The sequence below is a fragment of the Neolamprologus multifasciatus genome, chromosome 3 (assembly GCF_963576455.1).
Source record: "Neolamprologus multifasciatus chromosome 3, fNeoMul1.2, whole genome shotgun sequence".
In the NCBI taxonomy this organism is placed as follows: domain Eukaryota; kingdom Metazoa; phylum Chordata; class Actinopteri; order Cichliformes; family Cichlidae; genus Neolamprologus; species Neolamprologus multifasciatus.
The window spans coordinates 839,041-866,133 of NC_140441.1; the positions used below are offsets into that span (position 1 = coordinate 839,041).

The window sequence follows — 27,093 nt, forward strand, 5'->3', positions numbered from 1 at the left end:
GTAGTGATAACAGGCTCAAAAAGAACTGGTGGATTCATCAGTGATGTCACAGACTGCTATACACGCTTGAAAGACAAAAATCACAATGTTTCTGTAAGAATTAAAAATGAAACATGTTAAACAGCTTTTGTTGGACTTTGGTAAACAACACAGATCAAACTTCAGCCCACTGAAATAACAGCAGTGACAGTCACACTGCTGAGTGTGGAGGGATATCTAGTCTGTTTTTTAAACTGTAACATTGCTGAGAATGAGTCATTATGTCTGACCCTCTGGACCCAGCAGTATTACCCCATCCTATTCTATTTGTCTTGTTTGATTTGCCTTTACGGGAAAAGGGTTTTTGTTTGTTCTGTCTCACTAATGTCTGCAGTGGGGCATGTGTAAACACACATACAGATGTGTTCATCCTTATTAACAAATCCAGAAAATAACAGAAAAAAACAGTTAAGTTCAGATATTTGACTTGCTCCCACTCAAGAAATCCTCAGGTATCCCGTATGAGGTTGATGATGCTACAGAATGCCTTAATGTGAGACCAAAAAGATATGTTTCGCCGTACCCCAGTCGAGAGCAAAATGACGCCTATGCAGTTTTCCAGGTAAAATACATGTATACCTGTGAGTCCGTCAAACATAATGTAAATGCAATAGTTTTTGTTGTTGCACCAGTTTTTGCTGATCTTTGTGTGCTGCTGAAATATCTAGAAAGTTGGACTGAAGATGGCGACAAACTTGCTTTTTCGATTGCCTTCATGCGTCAAGTTCAAAGGAAAAGTCTACCACCAAGGCCCTGGTGTCTACTATGGTGAATCATTGGCTTGTTTGTGTTGTGTCTGGCTATACATTTTGCTTGTATTTACCAAAAAGAAAACAGGAAATTATTTTTTCTTTTTTTATTTAGATATGCCTCCCCGGTTAGGAGAGGGTTCTATTCAACGAAGTATTCCTGGTGTGGGATCTGCTGGGCAGCTTCCTCCACTAATAGAGACAGTTCGCTCTTTCTTCCCTGAGACTTGGATCTGGGATCTGGTGGAAGTTGGGTAAGTATCTGTTGTGAAGAGATCTGGTGCATATTACATTTTTAAAAAAGTTTATACGATCACATTTAGAAACCCATGTGAACTTTCTGCTGTGTCTTTGCACACATGAAAAACATGAAAATAGAATAATTGTGAGTTTTTTCTTAAGCATGTTTTGATGCTTCAGGCCGATGTTTTGTCATATTTAAAGTTTTGTGGGATATATTTGTTAAGAGATGTATTCTAAAACACTTCTTCAGCAGAGAACCAGAGAGGAGAAACACACAAGTTTTCTTGCTAGCAAGGGCAGTCACCACAGCGCTCGCACGAGAGAGCGAGGGCTCAGAGACTCGCAGCTCTGAGACCCCCCTGGTCTTTATTTATACATCAGTGGGTGTTTGTTCCTTACATTGGAATGTAGAGGTGTATGTGTGTGTGTGTGTGTGTGTGTGTGTGTCAGAGTGTGACCCCATAAACTTAAACGAAAATCCAACAGTTCATCTATATGTAAAAAAGGGCACTTAGACTAAAACTAACATAGCTACGTTTATCCTACTGTAAAACAATAAGAGCAGGTACGACCTCTCCCATACTCCCAGGATGTGGGTGTGAATGCCAGAACACTCTGGAATGCACGCAAAGCTTTTGCAGACTATTAAGGATCGCACATCCTATCACTACCATATGTAAACTTATATTATTAAAAGATTATACTGACTACTAAGTACAATTTTCTATTGACAATATTATTTCACTGTCATCAGCAACGTGGAGCTCTTTTACTTTGTCAATGCAACATAAACAAGTAATTCACACTGCAGGATGTAACTACACTGTTATACAAGTAATTTACAGACATAAAAACATGTTTGATTATGTTACAGAATGTGTTTGTGTGTATCTGCTGCTTCAGAGACGATGGGAAAAGGGGCGTGTCCCTGACTGTCCCAGACACCATCACCACCTGGGAGACGGAGGCTTTCTGTTTGTCCTCTCAGGGTTTTGGTTTGGCTCCTCGTAAAGAAATGAAAGTCTTCCAACCTTTCTTCCTTGAACTCACCATGCCCTACTCCATCATCCGGGGGGAGCACTTTGAACTGAGGGCGACTGTCTTTAACTACCTGACCAGCTGCATCATGGTAATGAATGATTAAAGTGTTGAGATGCATTTCTGTTCATAGCCAAGGAAAACCACACTTAAAACATGACTTTCTAAGCAAAATTTATATCATAGTTATTAAAATACAATAGAAAATATTTTTTTCTTTGGCAATATAACCATGCAGGATGCAGGCCGTTCTTGAAGGGCCCCTGCTCACCAACACCTACAAGCTCACCTGCAAGCACAGACACCAGATTGCCCAATCACATGTCTTTACACTACCAACCCTCCTCTACCTTTCTTTGTGCGCTCATGCACCTTGTAGAACAGAGTTTAGTGTGGAGGCTGTAAGAAAACAGATGGAGGGAAACGATTAGGAAGGGCCTGATTAAAGTATCCAAGTAAAATGAAGGTCTACTTTGATCATGAGTTCATAACATCAAACTTGTGCATTTGTTTAGATGCTTAAAAAATGTGTTCACATTTGAACTCAGGTTTAAATGTAGCCATGTCTGTGTTCCTCGTACAGGTTACTGTCACTCCTGGGCCGTCCTCAGATTACACCCTCACGCCTCTCTCTGGTGATCTGTACACATCCTGTTTGTGTGCCAACGAGCGCAAGACCCTCAGGTGGACCATGATCCCAACAGCCTTAGGTGAGGATCAGGCTTTGGTCCTCCACACTGCCAGGAAACCGCTGTGTGGCAGGCTGAGTACGACCCAAGTGCAGGACCCAGAAGCAGGAAGTGAACTCTCAGGAAGTGACTTAAAAAGAATCCACATAAGATGGCTAAATAGAATAAATGGAGATTAACACATTAAAGAGCAATTATAAAAACACTATGTGAGAAATACTGCTGAAATATAAGTTATCATAATGAAATGAGAGAATCTGAGACCCAATAAGCTATATTCATGGAATTTAGAAAGCTGTGTGTGCATTAGATCACAGTGAGTGTGCAGTGTAGAGCTAGGACATGTAGACAGTCAAATCCAGCTGCAAATCGAGGTAAGGCAAGGCAAGGCAAGGCAAGTTTATTTGTATAGCACAATTCAACAACAAGGTGATTCAAAGTGCTTTACAGAGACATTAGAAACAAAAACAAATAAAAAGCATGATTTAAAATTGATTAAAACAAGCAAACAAACTAACTAATTAACAAACAAACAAACAAACAAAACAGTATATAAAATCAAAACAGATAAAATCAGAACAGTAGATAAAATCAGTAGTTAAAATGTAAGTTTTGAGTGCGGATTTGGTGCTTTATTCAAATGCAGCTGAGAACAGGTGAGTCTTCAACCTGGATTTAAATAAACTGAGTGTTTCAGCTGATCGGAGGCTTTCTGGGAGTTTGTTCCAGATATAAGGAGCATAAAAGCTGAATGCGGCTTCTCCGTGTCTGGTTCTGACTCTGGGAACTGATAAAAGACCGGATCCAGATGACCTGAGGGATCTGGAAGGTTCATACTGGGTCAGGAGGTCACTGATGTATTTTGGTCCTAAACCATTCAGAGCTTTATAGACCAGCATCAGAACTTTAAAGTCTATCCTCTGACAGACAGGCAGCCAGTGTAAAGACCTCAGAGCTGGACTGATGTGGTCCACTTGTTTGGTCTTAGTGAGGACTCGAGCAGCAGAGTTCTGAATGAGCTGTAGTTGTCTGACTGAGTTTTTAGGTAGACCTGTAAAGATGCTGTTACAGTAATCAAGCCTACTAAAGATGAATGCATGGACTAGTTTTTCCAGGTCCTGTTGGGACATCAGATCTTTAATCCTTGATATATTCTTGAGGTGATAGTAAGCTGACTTTGTTATTGTCTTAATGTGTTTTTCTAAGTTTAGGTCTGCATCCATCTCTACACCCAAATTTCTCGCCTGGTTTGTGGTTTTTAGGTGTATAGACTGAAGTTCTCTGGTGACCTGTAATCGTTTTTCTTTGGCGCCAAAGACTATTACCTCAGTTTTGTTTTTGTTTAGCTGGAGAAAATTGTGGCACAACCAGTCATTAATTTCCTCAATGCATTTACCAAGAGCCTGTACAGGGCCTCGGTCTCCTGGTGACATTGTGATATATATTTGGGTGTCATCTGCATAGCTATGGTAGTTTATTTTGTTGTTCTTTATAATCTGTGCCAGTGGGAGCATGTAAATGTTAAACAGAAGAGGTCCCAAGATGGAACCTTGGGGAACTCCACATGTGATACTTGTCTGCTCAGATGTGAAGTTACCTATTGATACAAAGTATTTCCTGTTTTCTAAGTATGTTTTGAACCAGTTTAGTACAGTTCCTGAAAGACCAGTCCAGTTGTCCAGTCGTTTGAGTAATATGTTGTGGTCAACTGTATCAAATGCTGCACTGAGATCCAGTAAAACTAAGACTGACATTTTTCCACTGTCTGTATTCAGACATATGTCATTAAACACTTTGGTCAGAGCAGTTTCAGTGCTGTGGTTCTGTCTAAAACCTGACTGGAAGGCATCATAGCAGTTATTCTGTTTTAAGAAGTAATTGAGCTGTTGAGAAACTGCTTTTTCAATGATCTTACTTAAAAATGGGAGATTTGAGATCGGCCTGTAGTTGTTCATTTGTGTCTTGTCAAGATTGTCCTTTTTTAGTACAGGTTTTATTACAGCCGTTTTTAGTGATTCTGGAAACACACCTGATAATAAAGAAAAATTGACGATCTGTAACAGGTCTGACTCTAAAGTCTTTGAGACCTTTTTGAAAAAACTTGTTGGCAGGACATCTAAACAGCAAGAAGAGGAGTTCAGTTGACCTAAGATGTCCTCCAGGTCTTTGCTGTTAATCGGGTGAAACTGTTTCATGGTGTTTAAACAGTTTTTCGGTGGACACAGTACATATTCTGGATCTGCTGTTGATATACCAATTGCTTGTCTAATCTTTTGGATTTTTTCTGTGAAGAATTTGGCAAAGTCATTGCAGGCCATGGTCGAATGAAGTTCAGCTGCCACTGACACAGGAGGGTTTGTTAGCCTGTCAACTGTAGAAAATAAGACCCGAGCATTATGACTGTTTTTGGTGATGATATCAGAGAAGTAGGACCTCCTTGCACTCCTCAGTTGTAAATTATAATTGTGAAGGTAAAGCAAGAATATAACCCCTGTGTTTGGAAGGCTAAACGTGGGGGTTGTAGGGAGTGGGGCAGAACGTCTATACCTCCAGTCTGAGGGTAGCAGCTGCCTCCACCCTCATGCTTTACTTAATGCAACTGTCTTAGCCAATGATAAGTCATTTTGAAACCTTCCTTTCAATTCATTATGCATGCTTCCCTTGGACAGTATCATTAGAACAGACTGTTTGCAGTTAAATTGCCATGCAAATGATTTCTTCTTAATCTTAATTAGACCTTATGATTTGCAGTACTTTGGCCTCCAGCAGGACTCAGCAGCAACCCTGACATCATTTTGGACTGTTTTTTTCAGCTCCTGTTTTTCATGCCTGATGCAGTAAAATTTCAATTATAATTGATCTTACCTTCGATTTAGAACCAACATTACATCTAGAGATTTAGATCTAGTGTGATCACAGTTAACTGCCTCCTTTTGTCCCAACACATTTCCTTCTAGTTTCTACAAAATCTGTAAAATAACCTCAGGAACCTTTATTTTAATGGAGAGATAAAGAAGGTGACCTGTGCTGCTGCTTTTAGGGGCTGTGAATGTGACTGTGTCTGCTGAGGCCGTAGCGTCCCATGTGTCATGCCATCAGTCACAAAGTTTAAATAACGAAATGACCTAAATGCATAAAATGTGCCAAATATTCATCTTTTACTTTCACAAAATGTAACGATATGTGCTGAAGATCAGGCCACCTGGTGACTTTGAACAGTAACTCTGTTGTAGTCGTGACTTCCTGATTGGACGTTTGTTGTGTCTGTACACAGGAAGCCCGCTGACGGAGGAAGCAGAGATACATCTGCCTGAGAATGTGATTGAAGGATCTGCCCGCACTTCTGTATCAGTCCTGGGTAAACCTCATGATTTCATCTCAATTTTGGTTCAGCCAAATAAAAATATGGCGGGTTAAAGCTTTGTTAAAAAGGCAAATTACTAAAACAACAGAAAATAAGAGACATCATGTTCAAGTAAAAGTAAAAACCGTATTCAGCTTTTAAAAGATGATTTCATTTATAAATAGACCCACATCTTCCTGGCCTTGTGTGAAAAATAAATGGACCCCAAAAAGGCTGTTTGTGCCTTTCTTTGCAGGAAGAACTGCAGTCTAGCTTTTGTCATAAGTGTTTTCTGAAACGCTGTAGAGGAGCTTTGGCCCAGTCACACCAGAGGGTTTTCCAGCGCAATCGTTCTGGTCACGCAGAATCATGTCAGTAGGATTTAAGTCCAGATTTTGACTCGACCACTTTCTCGCATTGTGGATCATTTTCCATCTTAACCCTCTGGGGTCGACGGATGCGCTGACACGTCAAAATCACATGACCAATTTAAGATGACACAGCTACAAGATAGTGATGGGATTTCTGCCTCTTTTTGGAGAACCGGCTCTTTCAGCTCCCAACCGGCTCTTCAGGTTGTTTTGTTGGTCGAAAGTAACGGACTTCAAACCATATACCAGTTTTTGAATTGTGTTGATGGACCACGTAAAACCAGAGTTATGATAAAAATACACATAATGTTTTCTTCTTTACAAAACAGTGGTGTTTACAGCAGGAAGAACGGTAAAAACGGCGTTTTCTACAGACAGCGCTAGCAAACACTCGCTGCTTGCGCGTTAAAAAATAAAATAAAAAACACCCCTTCCCTGTTGGTGTTAGAGTTTACCATGTCATCCCATCAAAAAATGATATGGCAACATGTGACACTTGGTTATTTAGGGAGAACGGCATTTTTAGTGACGGAAAGCGGGCGAGCGAAAGAAAGAGAGAGAGTGAGTTTTCATGCCTTAACCAGACTCCTCCGTCGCTAACCGCCTGAACCCAATGCCCCACCCCTCCCCTGCAGCTGAGCCGCAGACAGCCCCAGAGCATCACACTGCTACCACCATGTTGGTATGATGTTCTTTCTATGAAATGATGCGTCACTTTTAAGCCAAATGCAACAAAACTCAAAACTTTTTCTCTTCAGTCCATATAATATTCTCCCAAATATCTTGTGGAGCATGGAGATGTTTTTTGGACAAATGTGAGATAAGCTTTTGTGTTCTTTTTGGTCAGCAGTGGTTTTGTCCATGAATGCTGTTTTTGCCCCGTCTCCTTTGTATTGTTGAATCGTAAACTCTGACCTTTGCAGAGGAAGGCAAGGCCTTCAGTTCTGGGTGTTGTTGGGATTCGTTTGACTTTTTCGGTGAGTCGTCGATGTGCGATGGGGTAATTTCTGCCACATCTTTTCTAGTTTTCTCAGTTTGTGGATAATGGGTTGTTGAAATCTCCCAATTCTTTGAATCTTTGGGCTGAAGGAAGGACAATACTCGGTGTATAAATGCTCAATCAACAATCCTTTATTTCCATACAATTTTCACACAATGAGCATAAAAACCATCCGGATGGGGAGAGATGCATGAGAGGGTCACAGCAAGTCTCAAAATGGTGGTGTGTTACACAGCTTTTTATACTTTCTACTGGCCCCCACCTGGTCGTAAACCTAAACATTCACACTCTCTTATCTGTCAGGGCGCCTAAGTTATGACCTTGGGCTCCCTGTCTTTCTACCTCCTACAAGGGTGGGGGCACAGAATGTTGTCTGTTTCTTATTATTATCGGCACAAGGTCCTTCGCACGCAACATTATCAGAAATGATTTAAGCAGTCTGACATGACAAGAAAACAGTGTAAAATATTCACAGCAGATAAATGGCGGCGCCCACCTGTCTAACAGAACCCAAAGATGGTCACATTCTTTTAATCCCCAAAGATATACTTGAACTTTTGTCTAACATACTACAAAAATATACTGCGAAGATGGTCATGTTCTTTAACCTAATCGCACAATTCCCCCTTTGATCTCTCTTTAAAGAGATCACTTACAACATACACTCTAGGGTGGAAAAGTGGTGTCAACTATTTCCCAGTCTCCTAGTATTTGTGCTTCACACAGAAACACAATTCCATCGCTGGATTTCCTCTGCGCTGTCACTTTTAGAGCTTGGCACGCTCTCTCCATCCCTCGAGTTGTCACGTCCAACGCTGCTGAAGATTTTAAGGCAGAGCACGTCGTACACCTTAGTTGTCTTCCTCAATGTCAACGATGAATCTCTCATTTTATTTAAAATCCTGCTGTGGGAAGTCTCCTCTCAATCTCCTGGAAGCTCAGTAGCACAGCTCTCTGTGTGATGTCTGCAGTTCTGAAGATGATCTCTCATCCTCCTGAAGCCTCTCTCCTGGCCTCAGCTCCCATCTTGTGGACGATCCTCTCAGCCACTCCTTCTCGTCATGCCACCTCACGACATCTACAGATTAAAAATAACACTCCTCTCCCCACATGGCTTCCACCATGTGTCAACTCCCCAATGAGACATGTACAAGAATGTTGCACATTCTCTTTAAAACACTCTCCAGGGTTTCCCACTTGGAGCAGCCATACTCCAATCTGTAACCCTGTGTAAAAACATTAATCACCAGTTACATGTTCAGCTTATTTAACTCCCAGCTCCACCTGGAGCCTGTATCCTGGAAGACAAATCTGTTAAATCAAACTTCACATTTGCAACCAACTGTAGATCATAAGAGTGATAAAGTATTCAGCATAAAAGACAAGTATCATGTGCAGGTTTTCTCCAATCATTAAATCACTATTATTACCATAATTTGTCCCAAATCATGAATCATCCCAATTTATTCCACAATTTAATCTGTGACTTCCCTTAAACAATGTCACTCCACCCATTTTATCACTATGAGCTCAGTAGTGGCCAGCTAATGAGCTCATATTCAACTATTCCATAAACACTGCATCTCTTATTTGATTCCTCATGTCACTTGTCTGTTTTCTGCTGAATCCTCCACTTCCACTCTTAGAAAAAACAGACATTAGGAGCACACATAGACAATCCTGGTGGTCAGGCGCAGGTCGATAGGTTCCAGAGGTGCCGTAAAAGGCCATAAAATTAAGCCTGCTGTAAAAAGAATGACACTGGTTTCAACACAGGAAATTTCTCACGTTATTCACATCGTCAAAGTAACCTTCAACATTTTCCCAACAACACAGTGTAACAGCATCATCAATCCTGTAGTAGAGAAACCAACATCAACCAATTGTTCTGTTATAAATCACATCATCAAATCACATGAAGAACTGTAATGTTAGCGCTGCGCAGGTGTATGCACACTTTCTCACAGTAATCTCTGTGAGCAACACCAGCCCATGAATAACACACCCCTAGTAGATTCACAAACATAGAAAGTAGCATTTAAAAGTTAAATCGGTACGGCCAAAGCTCACGCCACCTCAGATGTTGCTGTCATCTTTCTGCTCCTGTAAAAAGAAACACGTAAATTCATCCACCCTTTTGGCCTGTCTAGGTGGAGGTTAACCTTGGGTCGTGGTCAAGTCTTGTCAGCTTTTACCAGTCAGTCAGTTTGTTTTTATTTCCATTCATTCATTCATTCATTCATTCATTCATCCATTCTCTCTTTCTTTGCTGATCGTGGAAACCATTGCCGCATTTGATTTCCACCCTCAGCAAAATGACGTCATTTCAAAAATAAAAAGAAGAACTTTAGATCGGATTACGTCGCTGAATCCTTTTTTAAGGCAGGGACTCTCATTTTTTAATTGTCCCAAATAAGTGGCTTTCTCCAGAGCCCATTTTAATGTGGAGAAACTTACTTGCAACAATTTTCTCGACAACGTGTAGCGCTTTTAATTCCCGACGTGCAGATCTGCTTAAAGAAAAGAAATTCACAAACAAAAATCAGTGCACTGTTCAAAAAATAAAAATTAAATGAAAAATAAAAGATAAAACTGAAAAACAAAAGTAAATAAAAATACAGAAGCCCGGTCTTAGGACTTGTCACAGAATATTCTTTCTTTCTCTTATAGGTGAGAAAACACCAAATCTAAAACTTGGTTCCCCATACTTCAGAAACAAAAACAAAACTAAACTAAACTAAAAAATCTGCTAGTTTCACTCTTTTAAACTCTGGCAGCAGGATTCAGTTCACCCCTGCTATCATGTTCCCCAAAATAATACTGATTCAGTCGTCTATGTATCATTTCTCAACCCACTCAATAAACCAGACAAGATGATAGTAACAGTATTACCTTCTTAAAATTGTGTTTGATCCTAATGAGCTTCATTACGTGTGTGTGTGTGTGTGTGTGTGTGTGTGTGTGTTTATGTTAGTTGGGTTAATAGATTTTCTATTTCTATGTATCCTTTTGTGTACCTTCCCCCTTTTTTCTGAAACAATGAATTAATTTTTTCACTCCAAATTTTGTTTCAGAAACATCTAAATGAAAAACTCTGTCATAGTCAGGCACCGCTAAACCCCAAATGCTTGCAGGTTACCATCGGCAACCACACTGTGTGTTGTTAACCCCTTCTACAAATACCCTCTTTTAATGTGTTACACTTTATGTATGATTTTGTGTTATCTCTAGTGCATATCATGTGCATGTGTGGTGTCACTTTCCATTTTTCTAACAGTACATTTGCATACCTCAGTGCTTGTCTTCCTCCCCCTTTTGTGGTGATCTGGACACTGTGTCAATCCTCCACTTCCAGGCAGTCGTTTGTCTCCCCGGATTCCTTAACCCACTTTGATTCCCCAAAGTAAAACAGCAGCGTCAGTCCTCTTCTGCTCCTTTCTCTCCGTTCTTCTCTCCCACTTTGCCGTCCAATGGCAGTCAGTTCTTTTCAGCTTTGTCCCGTGTATCTCTTTGTCCCACTGTCTCTTTCATTGCCATCTCGCTCCAAACATGGCAAACGTCAAACTCAGACAGTCCTCTCAAAAGTCCTTCACCCACAGTGAGGTTGCAGCCTGCTGGAAGCGCATCTCCATCCATCCAATCTAGATGGTGGATCTTCTCTTTCTGATGCCGTTTGCCCACAGCGCTGCTGGACCTCTCTGCTCAGAACTCTGGTGTTGTCTCTTTGGACTGCTGTCCACTGTTGATGTTCAAGCTCATGCTTCTGGAACTGCACTCGGTGTCTTCAGGGAGAGATTAGCTTCCTTGGAGCTTGCTTGTTCAGGATGAGGACGGGAAGCTGCAAAACAATTCAGCCAAAAATTCTGGCTGGGTGTTTCTATTTTATTTTATTTTTCTAATGATTTTAACCTATAATTTTCTTCCGACTGCTGCCCGTGGAGAATTGATCCAGGTCCGTTCCCCACCTGTAAACGACAGACTGAGAGACTTTCATTATTCACTGTGACTGCAGATGTTTTCATCACTCCTAAAGCAACACATCTCTACTTATTTTGTTTTGACCTCTACTGACTTCAAACCCCAAAACTGAAATTTTTATTTGATCTTAACCGCAAACACAAAAAATCTTCTTGATGTTGTTATTAATTCTTATCATCCACAACACTTCAAATTACGTTTTTGTTTTGTGTCCAGCAGGGGAAGAAGGTGACCTGTAGTGTCACTGCTTCCCCCAGTTGGAGACAATTTCCCACTCACACTTCCACACTTTTATTTTCTTTGTTTTCATTATTACTTTAACGCTAATCCACTTTTAATTTGCTTTATTTACTTTAGTTCATTTTCTCCTATTTGATCACTATGATTTCTTGACTATTATTATTTCACAGAAAATCAACTAATCTACTTTGTCTCCCTATTTGTCATCAAGGAATTCACACACACTCGCAGGCTGGTCACTCGCCCCCACCTTTCTTTCTCTCTCACACACACCCGCACATTTTACTCTTCGTTCGTTCCACCTGTGAACCCGCCCCTCGAGGCTGGCTCACACACACTTCATACTTCTCGCAGTCCCATACAAACTTTCTGCGAGACACTTCTGCTGATTCAGGACAACGCCCTAATCAAAACAAAGAGCGGGTGCCGTCCGCTCTTATACACCTCAACCTAACTAGGACAATTAGGCTCACGATCTTCAGATCGCGCCACATTTGCCTCACGAATTATTCAAACTGCGCCACGGACTGGATACCGCAGTTTCTCTTCCCCATAAAAATAAAACCAAATTAAAACCCCCCAATTGACTTCACAGTTTGCAACAATTTGCGACACGGCCTCCTGCCGCAATTTCTACACACCACAAACACACACTTTTAGACACAAATTATTTTTGTTACTTTAATAGACTCCCGTACTTCTGACGAGACGCCGACTCTAACGGCGCTTTCACACAAACTACACACCTCCAACTCTCTTCCTCTCTCTCCTTTTTTTTTTTTTTTTTTTGAGAGTAATAAACCCAATTCAGCCCGTCTATCTCTATGTGGCTAAAAATACCCTCTTTATTTAATTTAACACTCGTCAGGGGACAGGCAAACAACAATTTCAACCACTGAAACGAGGAATACAACCTTTTTCAACCTTTTTAACCTTATTTAACCTTATTTAACCTTATTTAACCTTTTTCTCTTACTATTCTTAGAACTCAACCTTTGTTTGCAAAATGTGTCTTGTTCTAGTCCAGAATAAATGTAAACCCGTGATTACACAAATGTTTTCAGTATTATTCTGTAGCTATGCGGGAGTCCTCAGTTCCCAAGTCACCACCTCAGCTAACCAGACGCCGCTGGACCTGACTGTGCGTCCACAGACAGGGGGGTTGCCACACCATGAACAAAACCAATTTCCACAGGTCCACTAGGCATCAACCTTTGATCCTAAAATGTGTCTTTGCTCTAATGTCCTCCCATTCACACATCAACCGTCACTGTCACCATGTTCATATTTCACACACAGAAACTCCACAAGCGCGTCTCACCAGCGGAAACACACACAGAAACCTCTGAGCTCACCTTTGAAAATGCAAGCGCACCACAAGCCAGATTCTATTTCACCTCTATTTCAGATACTACACTTTGGCCGCATTTTGGAAGCTTTTCCCCATTTCTTGCACAGAAGCCAGTCATAGACAAAATTAATTTGTGGGGTTAAGTGGGATGCACCCTAGTCTCAACGTAGAATGTGATTAGTATCTTGCTAGAGCCAGTTCCTATAACACACTGGAATTCTAGTCTCAACGTAGAATGGTTTTAGTATCTTGCTAGAAAATTCCTATACCACACTTGAATTCAGCCTCAACTTATGTTGTTAGTATCTTGCGCCGAAAACCAGACACCGACAATTTAATGTGAAAATACGTGTAACCCAGCGAACAGATTAATTTGGAAAGCCCAATATGCACATTTGGTATTTATAATACAACAGGTTGTGCTTACCTTTTTATGTTTGGACCGTCCTCTGTTCGCCTCGCCCCACGATCTCACCACAGGCCAAATCTGCCCCTCCTCAGCACACCAAAGATCCGGGTCACTGGCACCAAGTTGTTGAAATCTCCCAATTCTTTGAATCTTTGGGCTGAAGGAAGGACAATACTCGGTGTATAAATGCTCAATCAACAATCCTTTATTTCCATACAATTTTCACACAATGAGCATAAAAACCATCATGATGGGGAGAGATGCATGAGAGGGTCACAGCAAGTCTCAAAATGGTGGTGTGTTACACAGCTTTTTATACTTTCTACTGGCCCCCACCTGGTCGTAAACCTAAACATTCACACTCTCTTATCTGTCATGGCGCCTAAGTTATGACCTCGGGCTCCCTGTCTTTCTACCTCCTACAAGAGTGGGGGCGTAGAATGTTGTCTGTTTCTTCTTATTATCGGCACAAGGTCCTTCGCACGCAACATTCTCAGAAATGATTTAAGCAGTCTGACATGACAAGAAAACAGTGTAAAACATTCACAGCAGATAAATGGCGGCGCCCACCTGTCTAACAGAACCCAAAGATGGTCACATTCTTTTAATCCCCAAAGATATACTGGAACATTTGTCTAACATACTACAAAAATATACTGCGAAGATGGTCATGTTCTTTAACCTAATCTCACAGGGTTCCAACATGGTGCACTGGCGTTCCAAAGCTGTAGAAATTTTTTTAACCCTGTCCAAACTGATAGATCTCAAGACTTCTCGCCTATTTTTGAATTTCTTTTGGTCATGGCAATGACGTGTTTCTTTTTGACGTCTTTTAGCCTTCTTCCCTTTGTCAAACAGATTGTACTTGAGTGATTTCTTGATCCAGCAGGTCTGGCCTTAATCAGGTCTGGGTCCTGTTGGTGAAATGAAACTCAGTCTTCCCAGAAATATTTGGTTGATCACGGTCAATCTACGATTTTCAGTTTGGATGTTTTTTCACTCAGCAAATGAAATCATCATTTAAAATTGCATATTGAAGTATTCAGGTTATCTTTGCCCAATAATACAAAGTTGTTTTAGGCTAGTTCTGTTAGTTTTAGTGAATCAGTGTTTTTGATCAGGTGACATCCTCGGCCGGGCTCTGAAGAACCTGGATGGATTGCTGCAGATGCCGTATGGATGTGGGGAGCAGAACATGGCTCTCCTGGCCCCCAACATCTACATCCTCCACTACCTGAAAGGCACACAGCAGCTCACCGCAGCCATCATGGAAAAAGCTACTAACTTCCTCACCAGTGGCAAGTTTTTATTGTTTCCTCTAAGAAGGAAATCATTGTAATCACTTCAACACACACGGTTCAAGAAACAAGCCGACAGGAGGCAGAACATTAGCCACAGCTTTTGGTCAAATGTGTCATTTTCCTCATCTGTCAGCAAGAGTCATTGAATTTCCCAAATCTCAATGTACACATGCAGATCCATAAACAAATGGAGTCCAATCATCACCATAGCAACAATGTCTCGATCAATGTCTCTGTTGTTACAGGATACCAAAGACAGCTCAACTACAAAAGTGCTGACGGTGCTTACACCACATTTGGAACAGGACCAGGAAACACTTGGTGAGAACATCACTGATCAAACATGTCATAAACCAGAGAGGTTACACTGGTTTTTAAATATCCCACCAAACAGAAGACGTTTCTTGAAGTTTGACTACCCATTAATAACATAAACATGTCTACCTCTAATACTTAAAATAATTCTCCATTTAATCCTTTGACTAAGATAACATTAACAATACCTTTTGGTTAATATTGTGTAATTTAGTAGGTAGGAAGGAGTATTAGAGCCACATAAAAAATGTTATTGATCATTATTAGAATAAAGTCGAATTTTAAAGATTAAAGTTGTAATTCTACTTTAAAAAAAGTCTAAATAGTATTTCAATAATAAAGTCTTAATACTGTTTTGTGAAAAAAAGTCAAATTCAAATCTAAGAAAACAGTTGAAATGATTACAGTTGTTGTTTCAAACGACTGCTATACCCTGTATAAAAGGCCTTGTGTAGATGTAGTGAAATAAATCAGTCGTCTTGTGATACAGCATAGATCCTCTTTATTCCACGAGCATGGAACCATCGGTATCCTTGCATCTGTACATTAGCAGCCATTTCCTTTTATACAAATCTAACCACATGCAGCTTTCTGCACCACTTTCTGCTTTTCAGTGTACTTATACTTACTGCCACGCTGTGTTTATAAGTGACATCAGTTCCTTCCTTGTTACTAAAACTGAGTCTGAAGTACGATTTCACTAATTCAGAGGGTAAAGCAACTGTGGCAGTTTGTCCTGAAATAACTGTGATATCCACATTTCTGCTTTTGTCTCAAAATACATTTTCAAATTTAATCTTGAAATTTCAACTTTATTTTCAAAATGATCAGTATTTCTTTCTCCTAATGTGACCTCACAGCCAAACATTTCCATCATTGTAAGACGTGTAAGTGTTGTTTTCTTTCTGTCAGGCTGACTGCGTTTGTGGTAAGAAGTTTTGCCAAAGCTCAGTCTTTCGTCTTTATTGATCCCAGAAAGATCGAAGAGTCTAAGACCTGGCTGCAACATAAACAACAAGAAAATGGCTGTTTTGAAAAGTCTGGGAAACTCTTCAACAACAGAATGAAGGTAACCTGCAGTTCTTCGCTGTTAGACTGTGGAAACAGCCTCCAGTCTGGATTTAACAAATTTTATTAATAATGTCATGCATACATGGAAAACACTGTACTAAATACTGTAATAGCTCACACCAGTATATTCTATTATTTTATTTAAGAACTAATTTCCCTTCATCTTGTTCCATTCACACCAGCACTGCTTTCTATCTAGCATTCACACATATTTATACAAAATACAAAGTATGCACTAGAGACCAACTTGGGATTAGTATCTTGCCCACAAATATTTGGCATGCAGGCTGGAGCAGCTGGGAATCAAACCACCAACCTTCTTATTAGTAGATGACTACACAAACTGTTTATAAGGTTGGGGAAACCCGAGGTGAAGAAACATCCATCTCACTGGAAATACAATGTCCAGATGAACAAAACTTCCTGTTCATCTCTTTAGCTGGATGTTTGAACATGCATCAAGACATTCATGATACTAAAACCACATGCAGCTAAAAATCATTTTCATGACTTCATATCCCTGAATGTTGGTGCATCGATGATAAAGTGTCTATGATGTCTTCTGTTGACAGGGTGGTGTATCTGATGAAGTGACTCTCAGTGCGTACGTTACTGCTGCCTTCTTGGAAATGAATACATCCCAACATGTGAGTAGACTCAAAGAATATCAAGGTATTCAACAAAAAAAGGAGTAGAGTTTGTGCTGCTGAGCCATGGAGTTACGTTTAACAAGCACTCTAGCACCCTGCTGTTATGTGCTGGATTGTCTCAGGGTCATCTTTACACAGCCTGCACCTGGGGTCTTGCCTGGTGTGATAGACCCCAGCCTCTATGGATCTTGTACTCAGAGCTTGTTCGTGTGCTGCTATGATTAGTGCCTCTGTGCTATCTTTCAGTCCAGCTTTGTCCAGCCACTGGTAGGATTTTTCGGTATCATCTACTTCCTCTATCTGCCGGTGGTACATACCGTGCAGGGGCCTGTCCTTCCATGATGGTTCCTCGCCTTCCTCCTCTTTCTTGGGTTTCTGCTGCCTGAGGTATTCACTGAGCACGCTGTCAGTTGGGACCATCTTCCTCGTACTCGTGGATAATCGTTGTTTCATCTTGGAATGTGGTGCTGACACTCACCAGACCCTGGCCTCCTTCCTTCCATTTAGCATGCTGGACTTGGGGTGAAACCCTCCATGCATGGTCAGGAACTTTCTTGTCTTGATGTCAGTGGCTTCTATCTCCTCCTTTTGCCAGCTTATTATCCCAGCAGGGTACCTGATGATGGGCAGGGCGTAAGTTTCTATAGGCCGGATCCTGTCCTAACATTCAGCTGACTCCTCAGGATTTGCCTGACCCTCTGCAGGTACTTGGTGGTAGCAGCTTTCCCAGCAGCCTCTTTGGGGTTCCTATTTGCCTCTTGGATCCCCAGGTACTTGTAACTGTCCTCTATGTCTGCCATGTTGCCTTCTAGTAGTTCAATCCCCTCAGTTCTGACTACCTTCCCTCTCTTTGTTGTCATCCGGCTACATTTCTCCAGTCTGAACGATATTCCAATGTCGTTGCTGTATATCCTGGTGGTGTGGATCAGTGAATCGATGTCTCGTTCACTCTTGGCATACAGCTTGATGTCATCCATGTACAGGAGATGGCTGACAACTGCTTCATTCTGTAGTTAGTATCCGTAGGGACAGAGCATCTCCTTGGTAAATGGTGATTGTGCTATGGGCTTGAAGTTGGCCTCTAGTGTTGTATGCCACATCCCCATTGAGTTCTTGATGAAGGCTCTTAGAGTCCTGTTGAGCTTGTACAGGTCTAGGCATTCCAGGATCCAGCTGTGGGGCATTAAGTCATAGACCCTCTTGTAATCAATCCAGGCAGTCTCGGCTGATTGTTACCAGTAGCTGGTGTTTTGCACCTCTGGTATTCTTGCCAATGAGTGGGGCACAGGAACATGTGTCTGTTCATCTTAGCTGCTATGATGCCTGACAGGAGCTTCCATGTGTTATTGAGGCAGGTTATTGGTCAGTAGTTGGATGGGACCAATGGGACCGATTCCTTCAGGACTGTCTGGCCTACGGTTAGCCATTCTGGGTGTCTCTCGTCACCTAACAGCTGGTTCATTTGTGCTGCCAGTCAGCTTCTTCCACCAGTAGACGTGAGCCATACTAGTGTATGGCAAGGTGCAGGCCAAGGCTGTTAGTCGTTGCTTGGCAGTTTCCATGGACAGCTTGCTATACTTCTTCTTGGGCACCGTCTTTGTCAAACCTTTCTGCAGCTCCGATAGTTGGCTAACCTCCCTCCTTGATCTTAGCCTCTAGTCTCCTTCTTGTGGCTGTTCAACCTGTAGCCAAGCATCTCTCTGATCACTACTGCTGTACTGTAGATCAGCTTGTTAGTCTCGATAATCGTGGCTGTAGGTATCGCATTTACATCATCTAGCAGATCTTCACATCTTGGTAACCAGCTACGGGGGATCCAGGTTTCAAGTGTTGCCATGATCCTATCTTTCAGGTCAGTTCCTCTCGCACTATAGCACTTGGGGCTTGGTACAAATCTCAAGTGGAGGTGATGACATCTCCCCCCTGACCTGTCGTCCGTAGCATTTGTGTTGCACCTCGTCAATCTTTAGCTGTGAGAGCAATACCCTTCTTTCGAATGTTGGAACACTGAGCTATTAGTTGTTTCGCCGTCAATGTGGATGTTGGGTATCGAAGATTCCATAGGTCCCTCATCCTCTTCATGTAACCCCTTCCGCCAGGGTTACTTGCATAGTAGCATTCCAACAGCGCCCTATTTTCATCTCTTGCCCACCAATGCCTTCTTGTTCCAGTAGTTGATCCGGGCGACGTCCGAGCTGGTATGCATATATATACATACATACACAAAAGTGTATAAACCAACAATATAATATACAATCTAATATATATATTACATATACCCCAAAAAGTTGATTCTGTTCATCTGGACGTTTTCAGTGGGAGAAACATTTCGTCACTCATCCAAGTGACGTCTTCAGTCTCAGCTGACTGCAGGTTTCAATCTTATAAACAGTACATTTGCATAATGACTGAAACCAGCTCACTGAAGGAACAATGGGCTGGGAGGTCAGTTCCTTAATCGTAATTATGCAAATTCTCATGACCATTGATCAACAACCACCGACCAAAACCCACTGATCAAAGACCACTGATCAATGACCATGAGTACCATTCACAGAGAGTTGGGGAATGGCTGCAATCACAGCATTGTAAGATGGTGACAGATGTACCCTTAGGCCCCCTCCTTGATTCAGAGATGGTCTTTCCCTTTTCACGTAAATGGCCTCCTTGACTCCACCCTCAAACCAGCATTCCTCCCTGTCCAGGATGTTACATCCTCATCATTGAAAGAGTGTCCACTGGCCTGTAGGTGTGAATAGACTGCAGAGTCCTGGCCTGACGAGGTGGCTCTTCTGTGTTGTGCCGTCCTCTTAGCCAGAGGTTGTTCGATTTCCCCGATGTATAAATCCTGACAATCCTCCTGCACTTAACAGTGTACATTATGTTACTCTGTTTGTGTCGGGGTGGACCAATGTTTGGCGCAGCGTGTTTTGGGGTTTAAAAGCCACAGAGACACAGTGTTTAGAAAAAAATGTGCCTCAGCTGTTCTGATACTTCTGACACGTATGGGATCACTACAGGTTTTCACTTAGGCAGCGGTTGTCCTTCTCTCCTGGATCGGCTGGAGCTTAGGTTTACGGTACACGCCAGCTTTTAAATGTCCCCCATTACTGATGGAAATCTCACAGTCTAAGAAGGCTAACCTGACACTTTTCATATCCTCCCTGGTGAATTTGATGTGTCTGTCCAACGAGTTAATGTGATCCGTGAATTGTGGAACGTCCTGCGATTTGATTTTCACCCAGGTGTCATCCACATATCTGAACTCTCATCAGCAAGGACTTGTATCACCACCCAACCTGTACAGTGTTTTTTCAATATGTTCTTTATATTGTAAATACTACTAGAAGATTGCTCCACTCTTTGCTTGATATGTACTTTCCTCTAATTGCTGTGTTTTCTGTTATCACGCTGATGTTTTGAGTGACTGAATCAGGAACTCTACCTCCTATTCTTCTCACACTGGGTTTAATGAAAGAAGATTTCTGTTTGTCCATTAAAGTTCTTTGTTGTGATGGTTTAAAGGATCCTGTGATGAACAAGAGCCTGGCTTGTCTCAAGGAGTCTCTCAGTGACCTGAGCAACACCTACACTACAGCTCTGCTGGCCTATGTGTTCACTCTGGCAGGAGACGTGGAGACCCGAGCTCACCTTCTGCAGCACTTAGACACAGTTGCAGTGAGGGAAGGTGGGTCATCCTTTAGCAGGACATCATTCAGGCTTTATTAGCATCACTGTGACTGTTATTGTGTTTGTAGGAGGTTTCCTCTACTGGTCTCAGACAGCAGCAGAAACATCAGCCTCCCTGTCAGTGGAGATCAGTTCTTTTGTGCTGTTGGCCAAACTCAGCGCCTCCCCGACTGCTGAGGATCTGGGATATGCCTCTGGTATTATCAGGTGGCTGACTGGGCAGCAGAACTATTACGGAGGCTTCTCCTCCACTCAGGTACGACACCACCCGAACAGCATGAAGCTCATCTTTGAGTTAGTATACAGTCTTAGACAAAATCAGGGACAGAAGAAATAATCCTGAAGCTTTCAGTTTTCTATCAGATATGTAAAACAGATTTGTTTTAGCCAGGCAAGTTTTTATTCTTTAGTTAGAATATGACATTTAAGTTTTGTCTAAAAATTCATTGTTTTTACAGAATAGCAATGTTACCTCAGACACCAACTACACGTAACAGCCTGTAAATAACAGATCACCTGCGAGTTTATACCTGTAATTTCTATACTTTGATAATTCTCAGTTAAAGATATTTTAACCTGTTTAACGTTTATTTAACCAGGAAGTGAAATTTGGAAAACTTGAGATTAAGGATCTCTTTTGTGAGAGGGTCTCAAAGGCAGTTTTAACTTAATGTCTATTCCACTTAAGCCCATGAGATATGGAGACATATGCTGTGTGTGTTAACCACAATGAATCCATCCTGTAGGACACGGTGGTGGCTCTTCAGGCTCTGGCTCTCTACTCCGCTCTGGCGTTCAGTCCTGAAGGTTGGAGCACAGTGACAGTTCAGGCTCCCAGCAGTCAGCTGACGTTTGATGTAAATCAGAGCAACAAACTGCTCTACCAGGAGGAGGCGCTGCAGGACGTGTCAGGAAAATACAGCCTGGAGGTGAAGGGCACTGCATGTGCTTCAGTGCAGGTCAGTGACAGCATCATGTGACCAGCTCCTGGTTGATGTCAGAGAAAGGGTTTCTTCTTTTTCTTTTTACTTATACAACTTTAGAGAGCATTAGCATTTTCACATGTAATGAAGCTCATCTTGCACATGTATTTTCATACACAATAAAGTGTATGAAAGTCATCTGCGCTTATGCGCCGAGTGGCAGTTCGGAGTACCCAGCCTTCTTAGAGTCCCTGGGGGGGGGGGGGGGGGGGGTGCTGGAAGGTGCTCCACCTGGAGACTCTGTTGTCCTGCTGGTTGACTTCAATGCTCACGTGGGTAACGACAGCGAGACCTGGAGGGGCGTGATTGGGAGGAACGGTCTCCCTGATCTGAACCCGAGCGGTGCTTTGTTATTGGACTTCTGTGCAAATCACAGTTTGGCCATAACGAACACCTTGTTCGAACATAAGAGTGTCCATAAGTGCACGTGGCACCAGGACGCTCTAGGCCGTAGGTCGATGATCGATTTTGTAATCGTATCACCAGACCTGCGACCATATGTTCTGGACACTCGGGTAAAGAGAGGGGCTGAGCTGTCAACTGATCACCACCTGGTGGTGAGTTGGATCAGGTGGCGGGCGAGGACGCTGGACAGACCTGGTGCACCTAAACGCGTAGTGAGGGTGTGCTGGGAACGACTAGCAGAGGCCCCAGTCCGCGAGATCTTCAACGCACATCTCCGGCAGAGCTTCAACAGCATTCAGAGGGAGGCTGGGGACATTGAGTCCGAATGGACCATGTTCAGCGTCTCCATTGCCGAAACTGCTGCATTGAGCTGTGGCCGCAAGGTGGTTGGTGCCTGCCATGGTGGTAATCCCCGAACCAAATGGTGGACACCAGAGGTGAAGGGAGCCACCAGGCTTAAGAAGGAGTCCTATCGGGCTTGGTTAGCCTGCGGAACTCCGGAGGCAGCTGACAGGTATTGACAGGCCAAGCGGAATGCGGCTCGGGCAGTGGCTGAAGCAAAAACTCGGGTGTGCGAGGAGTTCGGAGAGGCCATGGAAAAAGACTTTCGGACTGCCTCGAAGAGATTCTGGCAAACCATCAGGCGTCTCAGGAGGGGAAAGCGGTGCTCTACCTGCACTGTGTATAGTGCTGGCAGAGCGCTGCTGACGTCGACTGAGAAAATTGTCAGGCGGTGGAAGGAATACTTCGAGGGCCTCCTTAATCCCACTGACGCGTCTTCCGAGGAGGAAGCAGAGTCTGGGGATGAGGGGAATGACCCGCCAATTTCCGGGGGCGAGGTCACTGAGGCAGTTAAACAACTCCTTGGTGGCACAGCCCCTGGTGTTGATGAGGTCCGCCCCGAGTTCCTGAAGGCTCTGGACGTTGTAGGGCTGTCCTGGTTGACACGCCTCTGCAATGTTGCGTGGAGATCAGGGGCAGTACCCGTGGATTGGCAGACCGCGGAACACTGGACCAGCTCTTCATCCTCTCGAGGATACTTGAGGGTGCATGGGAGTTTGCCCAACCAGTCTACATGTGTTTTGTGGACTTGGAGAAGGCATTCGACCGTGTCCCTCGGGGTGTCCTGTGGGAGGTGTTGCGGGAGTATGGGGTGTCTGGCCCATTGCTACGGGCCATTCGATCACTATACAACCGTTGCAAGAGCTTGGTTCGCATTGCCGGCAATAAGTCGGACTCGTTCCCGGTGGGTGATGGGCTCCGCCAGGGCTGCCCTTTGTCACTGGTTCTGTTCATAATTTTTATGGACAGGATTTCTAGGCACAGCCAAGTGGCGGAGGGCTTTCACTTTGGTGGCCTCAGAATCTCATCTCTGATTTTTGCGGATGATGTGGTTCTGTTGGCTTCATTGGGTGAGGGCCTCCAGCTCGCACTGGAGCGGTTCGTAGCCGAGTGTGAAGCAGCGGGAATGAGGATCAGCACCTCCAAATCTGAGGCCATGGTTCTCAGCCGGAAAAGGGTGGAGTGCCCACTCCGGGTCGGGGATGAGTTCCTGCCCCAAGTGGAGGAGTTCAAGTATCTCGGGGTCTTGTTCGCGAGTGATGGGAGAAGGGAGCCGGAGATCGACAGACGGATTGGGGCGGCAGCTGCAGTAATGCAGACGCTGCACCGGTCCATCGTGGTGAAGAGGGAGCTGAGTGTAAAAGTGAAGCTCTCAATTTACCGGTCGATCTACGTCCTTACCCTCACCTATGACCACGAGCTGTGGGTAGTGACCGAAAGAACGAGATCGCGGATACAAGCAGCGGAAATGAGCTTCCTCCGAAGGGTGGCTAGCCTCTCCCTTAGAGATAGGGTGAGAAGTTCGGCCATCCGGGAGGGGCTCAGAGTAGAGCCGCTGCTGCTCCACATCGAAAGGAGCCAGCTGAGGTGGTTTGGGCATCTGACAAGGATGCCTCCTGGGCACCTCCTGGGTGAGGTGTTCCAGGCATGTCCCACCGGGAGGAGGCCCGGGGGCAGACCCAGGACACGCTGGAGAGATTATATCTCTCGGCTGGCCTGGGAACGTCTTGGTGTTCTCCCGGATAAGCTGGAGGAGGTGGCTGGGGAGAGGGAGGTCTGGGCCTCTTTGCTTAGGCTGCTGCCCCCACGACCCGGCCTCGGATAAAGCGGATGAAGATGGATGGATGGATGGATGGATAAAGACATTAGACCTGGCAGTAATAACTGTAAAGAGGACAATGCTATTTTAAACTAAATTAATATCAGAATCAGGGAAACTATTTATCCCAGAGGGAAACTGAGTTGTCATTGCAGCAAATATACAACAAACATCAAGCACTCGTATAAAAAGAGTGTAGATATAACAGAGATACTGATATTAAGATGAATATAGACATATAGGTATGACTATAAAAGGATGTGTGCTAATATGTGTCATGGTGTAGAAGAGTGACAGCAGGGTGCATTGAGGTGTGATTAGTTCTGTTCCACACGTGACCCGAGTGTGTTTCCCAGATTTCTGCCACCTACAACATCCCAACACCTGCTGATGTCACCACTCTCAGTGTGAACGCCCAACTAGAGGTCAACACCACAAGTGAATCTGCTCGACCCAAATTCACTGTGCAAATACAATCACTGTAAGTATGTGACAGAGGAGTGCTCTTTACCAGTGTGGAGGAACTGCTGGTAGATGAAACTGTGCACACAGGTCAGTATAATCACACTGTTCAAACACAGGTACAGTGGAAAGGAGAAAACTACAAACATGGTGATCCTGGACATCAAAATGCTCTCTGGATTTTCCCCAGACCCCGAGTCTTTGAAGAGTGTGAGTAATTAGACAGATCCTACCAACACGTGCATCTCATGTGATAATTGTGATGATAATAATAAAATGATGTCGTCTCCTCACAGCTCAAACGTGGCCTCCTGGTGAGTCGTGTTGAGCAAAAGGAGGATCATGTTCTGGTGTACTTAGAGGAGGTAAGTGAAAGTCGCCGTGGGGACAGCAGATGATGATCTTTGGTACAAACTGTGTCTGCGATTGTTTCTGTCTCATCCAGTTATCAAAGGACACACCCATCGACCACAGCTTAGAGATCATCCAGGAGCTCCCAGTGGACAACCTGAAGCCAGCCGTGGTCAAGATCTATGACTACTACCAACCAGGTCCAAGTCTAACTAAGCTTTACTCCAACAGCACACTGACACACTTCAGAGGCTCCATCAGACTGAACAGTTCATACAAGCTGATGTTTCAATCAGTGACGCAGAGAAATGACACTTTCATGTTTTTCTACCATGTTTCTGTCAGGTGACCAGGCTGAGACCCAATACATGTTTGTCTCGTGAGGTAAGAAGCTGGAATAACACACGAGGACACCTTTCACACACATTCATGTTCACAGCATCAATGAAAAGGACTTTGAGCTTTTACTAACTTTTATTCTCCGTCTCACAGTTTGAAGAAGGTGTGGCTGGTCCTGAGGTTTAAACCTGCATTTGAATAAAGAGACTTTTTCTGCTCACATGTGTGTATGCGTGTGTGTTAACAGCTCCAGTATTATTAGTGCTTCTTTAATAACATGCTTCATTATTAATAATAGCAGAATGGAAAATACAGTGCTGTTTGTAAAACATTTTTATCATTTTACAGGTTTATTAAACTGCGTTTTATACTCCACTGTGTTACATGGAAAAATACAAAGATCAGTTTCAGAGAGCTTGTTGGAACAAATGTGTCATTATTAATAGTCTTGTAACGTTGTCACAGTCACTACATGAATCTGTGACTGTTTAGTTCAATTTGAATGTTTGCCATTAAATAATGAGGTGGCAGATTTCTTTTCTCATGTATTAATCACATATTTAATCACATTAGTTACAGTAATATCACGTTCTCACTTTACCTTAGTAAGAGCACTCCTGTCACTAGTTTACATGGATGTGGAAAGTTAACACAGTGAGGCTCCTTCTGCTTATCAGGGATGCAAATCTTTAGGTAATGGCCAAGCAGAAAACAAGGTCATGATTCTCTCTGTGAGGTATAGCCCCTTCTCTCACAGGGGGGGGGGGGGGGGGGGGGGGGGGGGGGGGGGGGGGGGGGGGGGGGCTATACCAACATGTAAGAGTCTGTGGATGTTCTTTGTCTGTGTGTCTGTATATAAGATGTAAGGACGGTGGCCACAATTCAGAGATGGTCCTGGTGTTTCTGTCACAATGGCCACGGGCCGATAGCTCGATCGGACTCGATTGCAGATAACCACAACAGAGACGGCTCAACGTTTTGCAGCGTTTATTATTTAGTCAACAAGTGAATATGTGGCAGGGTGTCGCTAATGATGTAACCGTATGACAGCGGGGGTGAACGGGGGTCTAGCAGGTTGCGACTGGAACGGAGCGGTTGCGTCTGGGAAGAAAAGAGAACAGGGTTAAGAAGGCGGCAGGTGCAGGGTATCCAAGCAGAGGTGAAACTGACTGATAGCGCTGACTGGTGACCAGCGTGAAGCTCGCTGTGAGGGAGAGGCAGTGATAGTCCAGGGGAGTAGTGGAGAGGATCCACGGAGAGCTGAGGTTGAGGGTGATAGCAAAGAAGGTCCAGGGAATCTGAAGCGCACGAAACCAAAGTCAACAAGGAAAAAGTGGCAAGAACGTAAAAAGCCGTCGCGTCAATACCAACGTGAGGTCGTTGACAAACTGGCGGTGAAGGAGAGTCTGAGGGGGCCTTAAATCCTCAACCTGATTGCCCTGAATCAGTCTCAGGTGTGCAGGACTGCAGCAGGAATGATGGCTCCGCCCAGGGGTGGAGACCAAGGAACTCAGGTGCCTGATGGAATTTTCCAGTCGAGTCTCCAGATCCTGACAGTTTCACTGGGATGCTCTCTCCACATTGCAGTGTGTTTATTAAACCCACTTCAAATCAAGCTCTCTGAGTGTGTTGCAGGTTATTGTTAAATTTTCCACAACAATTTGGCGTTGTTGGCAGGATTCCTCCGGTGAGTTTCGCTGAATCACAGGCACGCGGTGACTGGCCATCCTGAGGTAAAATTGCCTCAGTCCCACCGTTGTTTTCAAAAAGGGGGAACCGCGGTGTGTGTTTCGGCGACTCACACATGCAGGAATTTTTAAAAGAACCAAGAGAGGCACTGAAAAGGATCTGCAACGGTGAGATGTTTTGATTTGGGAGGATTTTCAATCGGACCGACAGGGAAAGCCTTGCTTCC

At 43.5% G+C, this 27,093-nt stretch overlaps 1 protein-coding gene across 1 annotated transcript; it reads left to right on the forward strand.

The window, feature by feature from the left end:
- The first annotated feature begins 430 nt into the window (after window positions 1–430).
- On the forward strand, window positions 431–25,398 carry LOC146520940 (alpha-2-macroglobulin-like). The gene is made up of 19 exons (XM_085154365.1): window positions 431–601; window positions 708–807; window positions 904–1,042; window positions 1,935–2,160; window positions 2,653–2,779; window positions 6,033–6,116; window positions 14,572–14,748; window positions 14,997–15,072; window positions 15,979–16,135; window positions 16,710–16,784; window positions 20,313–20,475; window positions 20,546–20,733; window positions 21,224–21,436; window positions 24,383–24,507; window positions 24,608–24,698; window positions 24,785–24,853; window positions 24,934–25,039; window positions 25,185–25,223; window positions 25,332–25,398. Exons 2-18 carry the CDS (start codon window positions 723–725, stop codon window positions 25,220–25,222), a joined length of 2,139 nt encoding a protein of 712 aa, XP_085010491.1. The 5' UTR covers window positions 431–601; window positions 708–722; the 3' UTR covers window position 25,223; window positions 25,332–25,398.
- The last annotated feature ends 1,695 nt before the right edge of the window (window positions 25,399–27,093 follow it).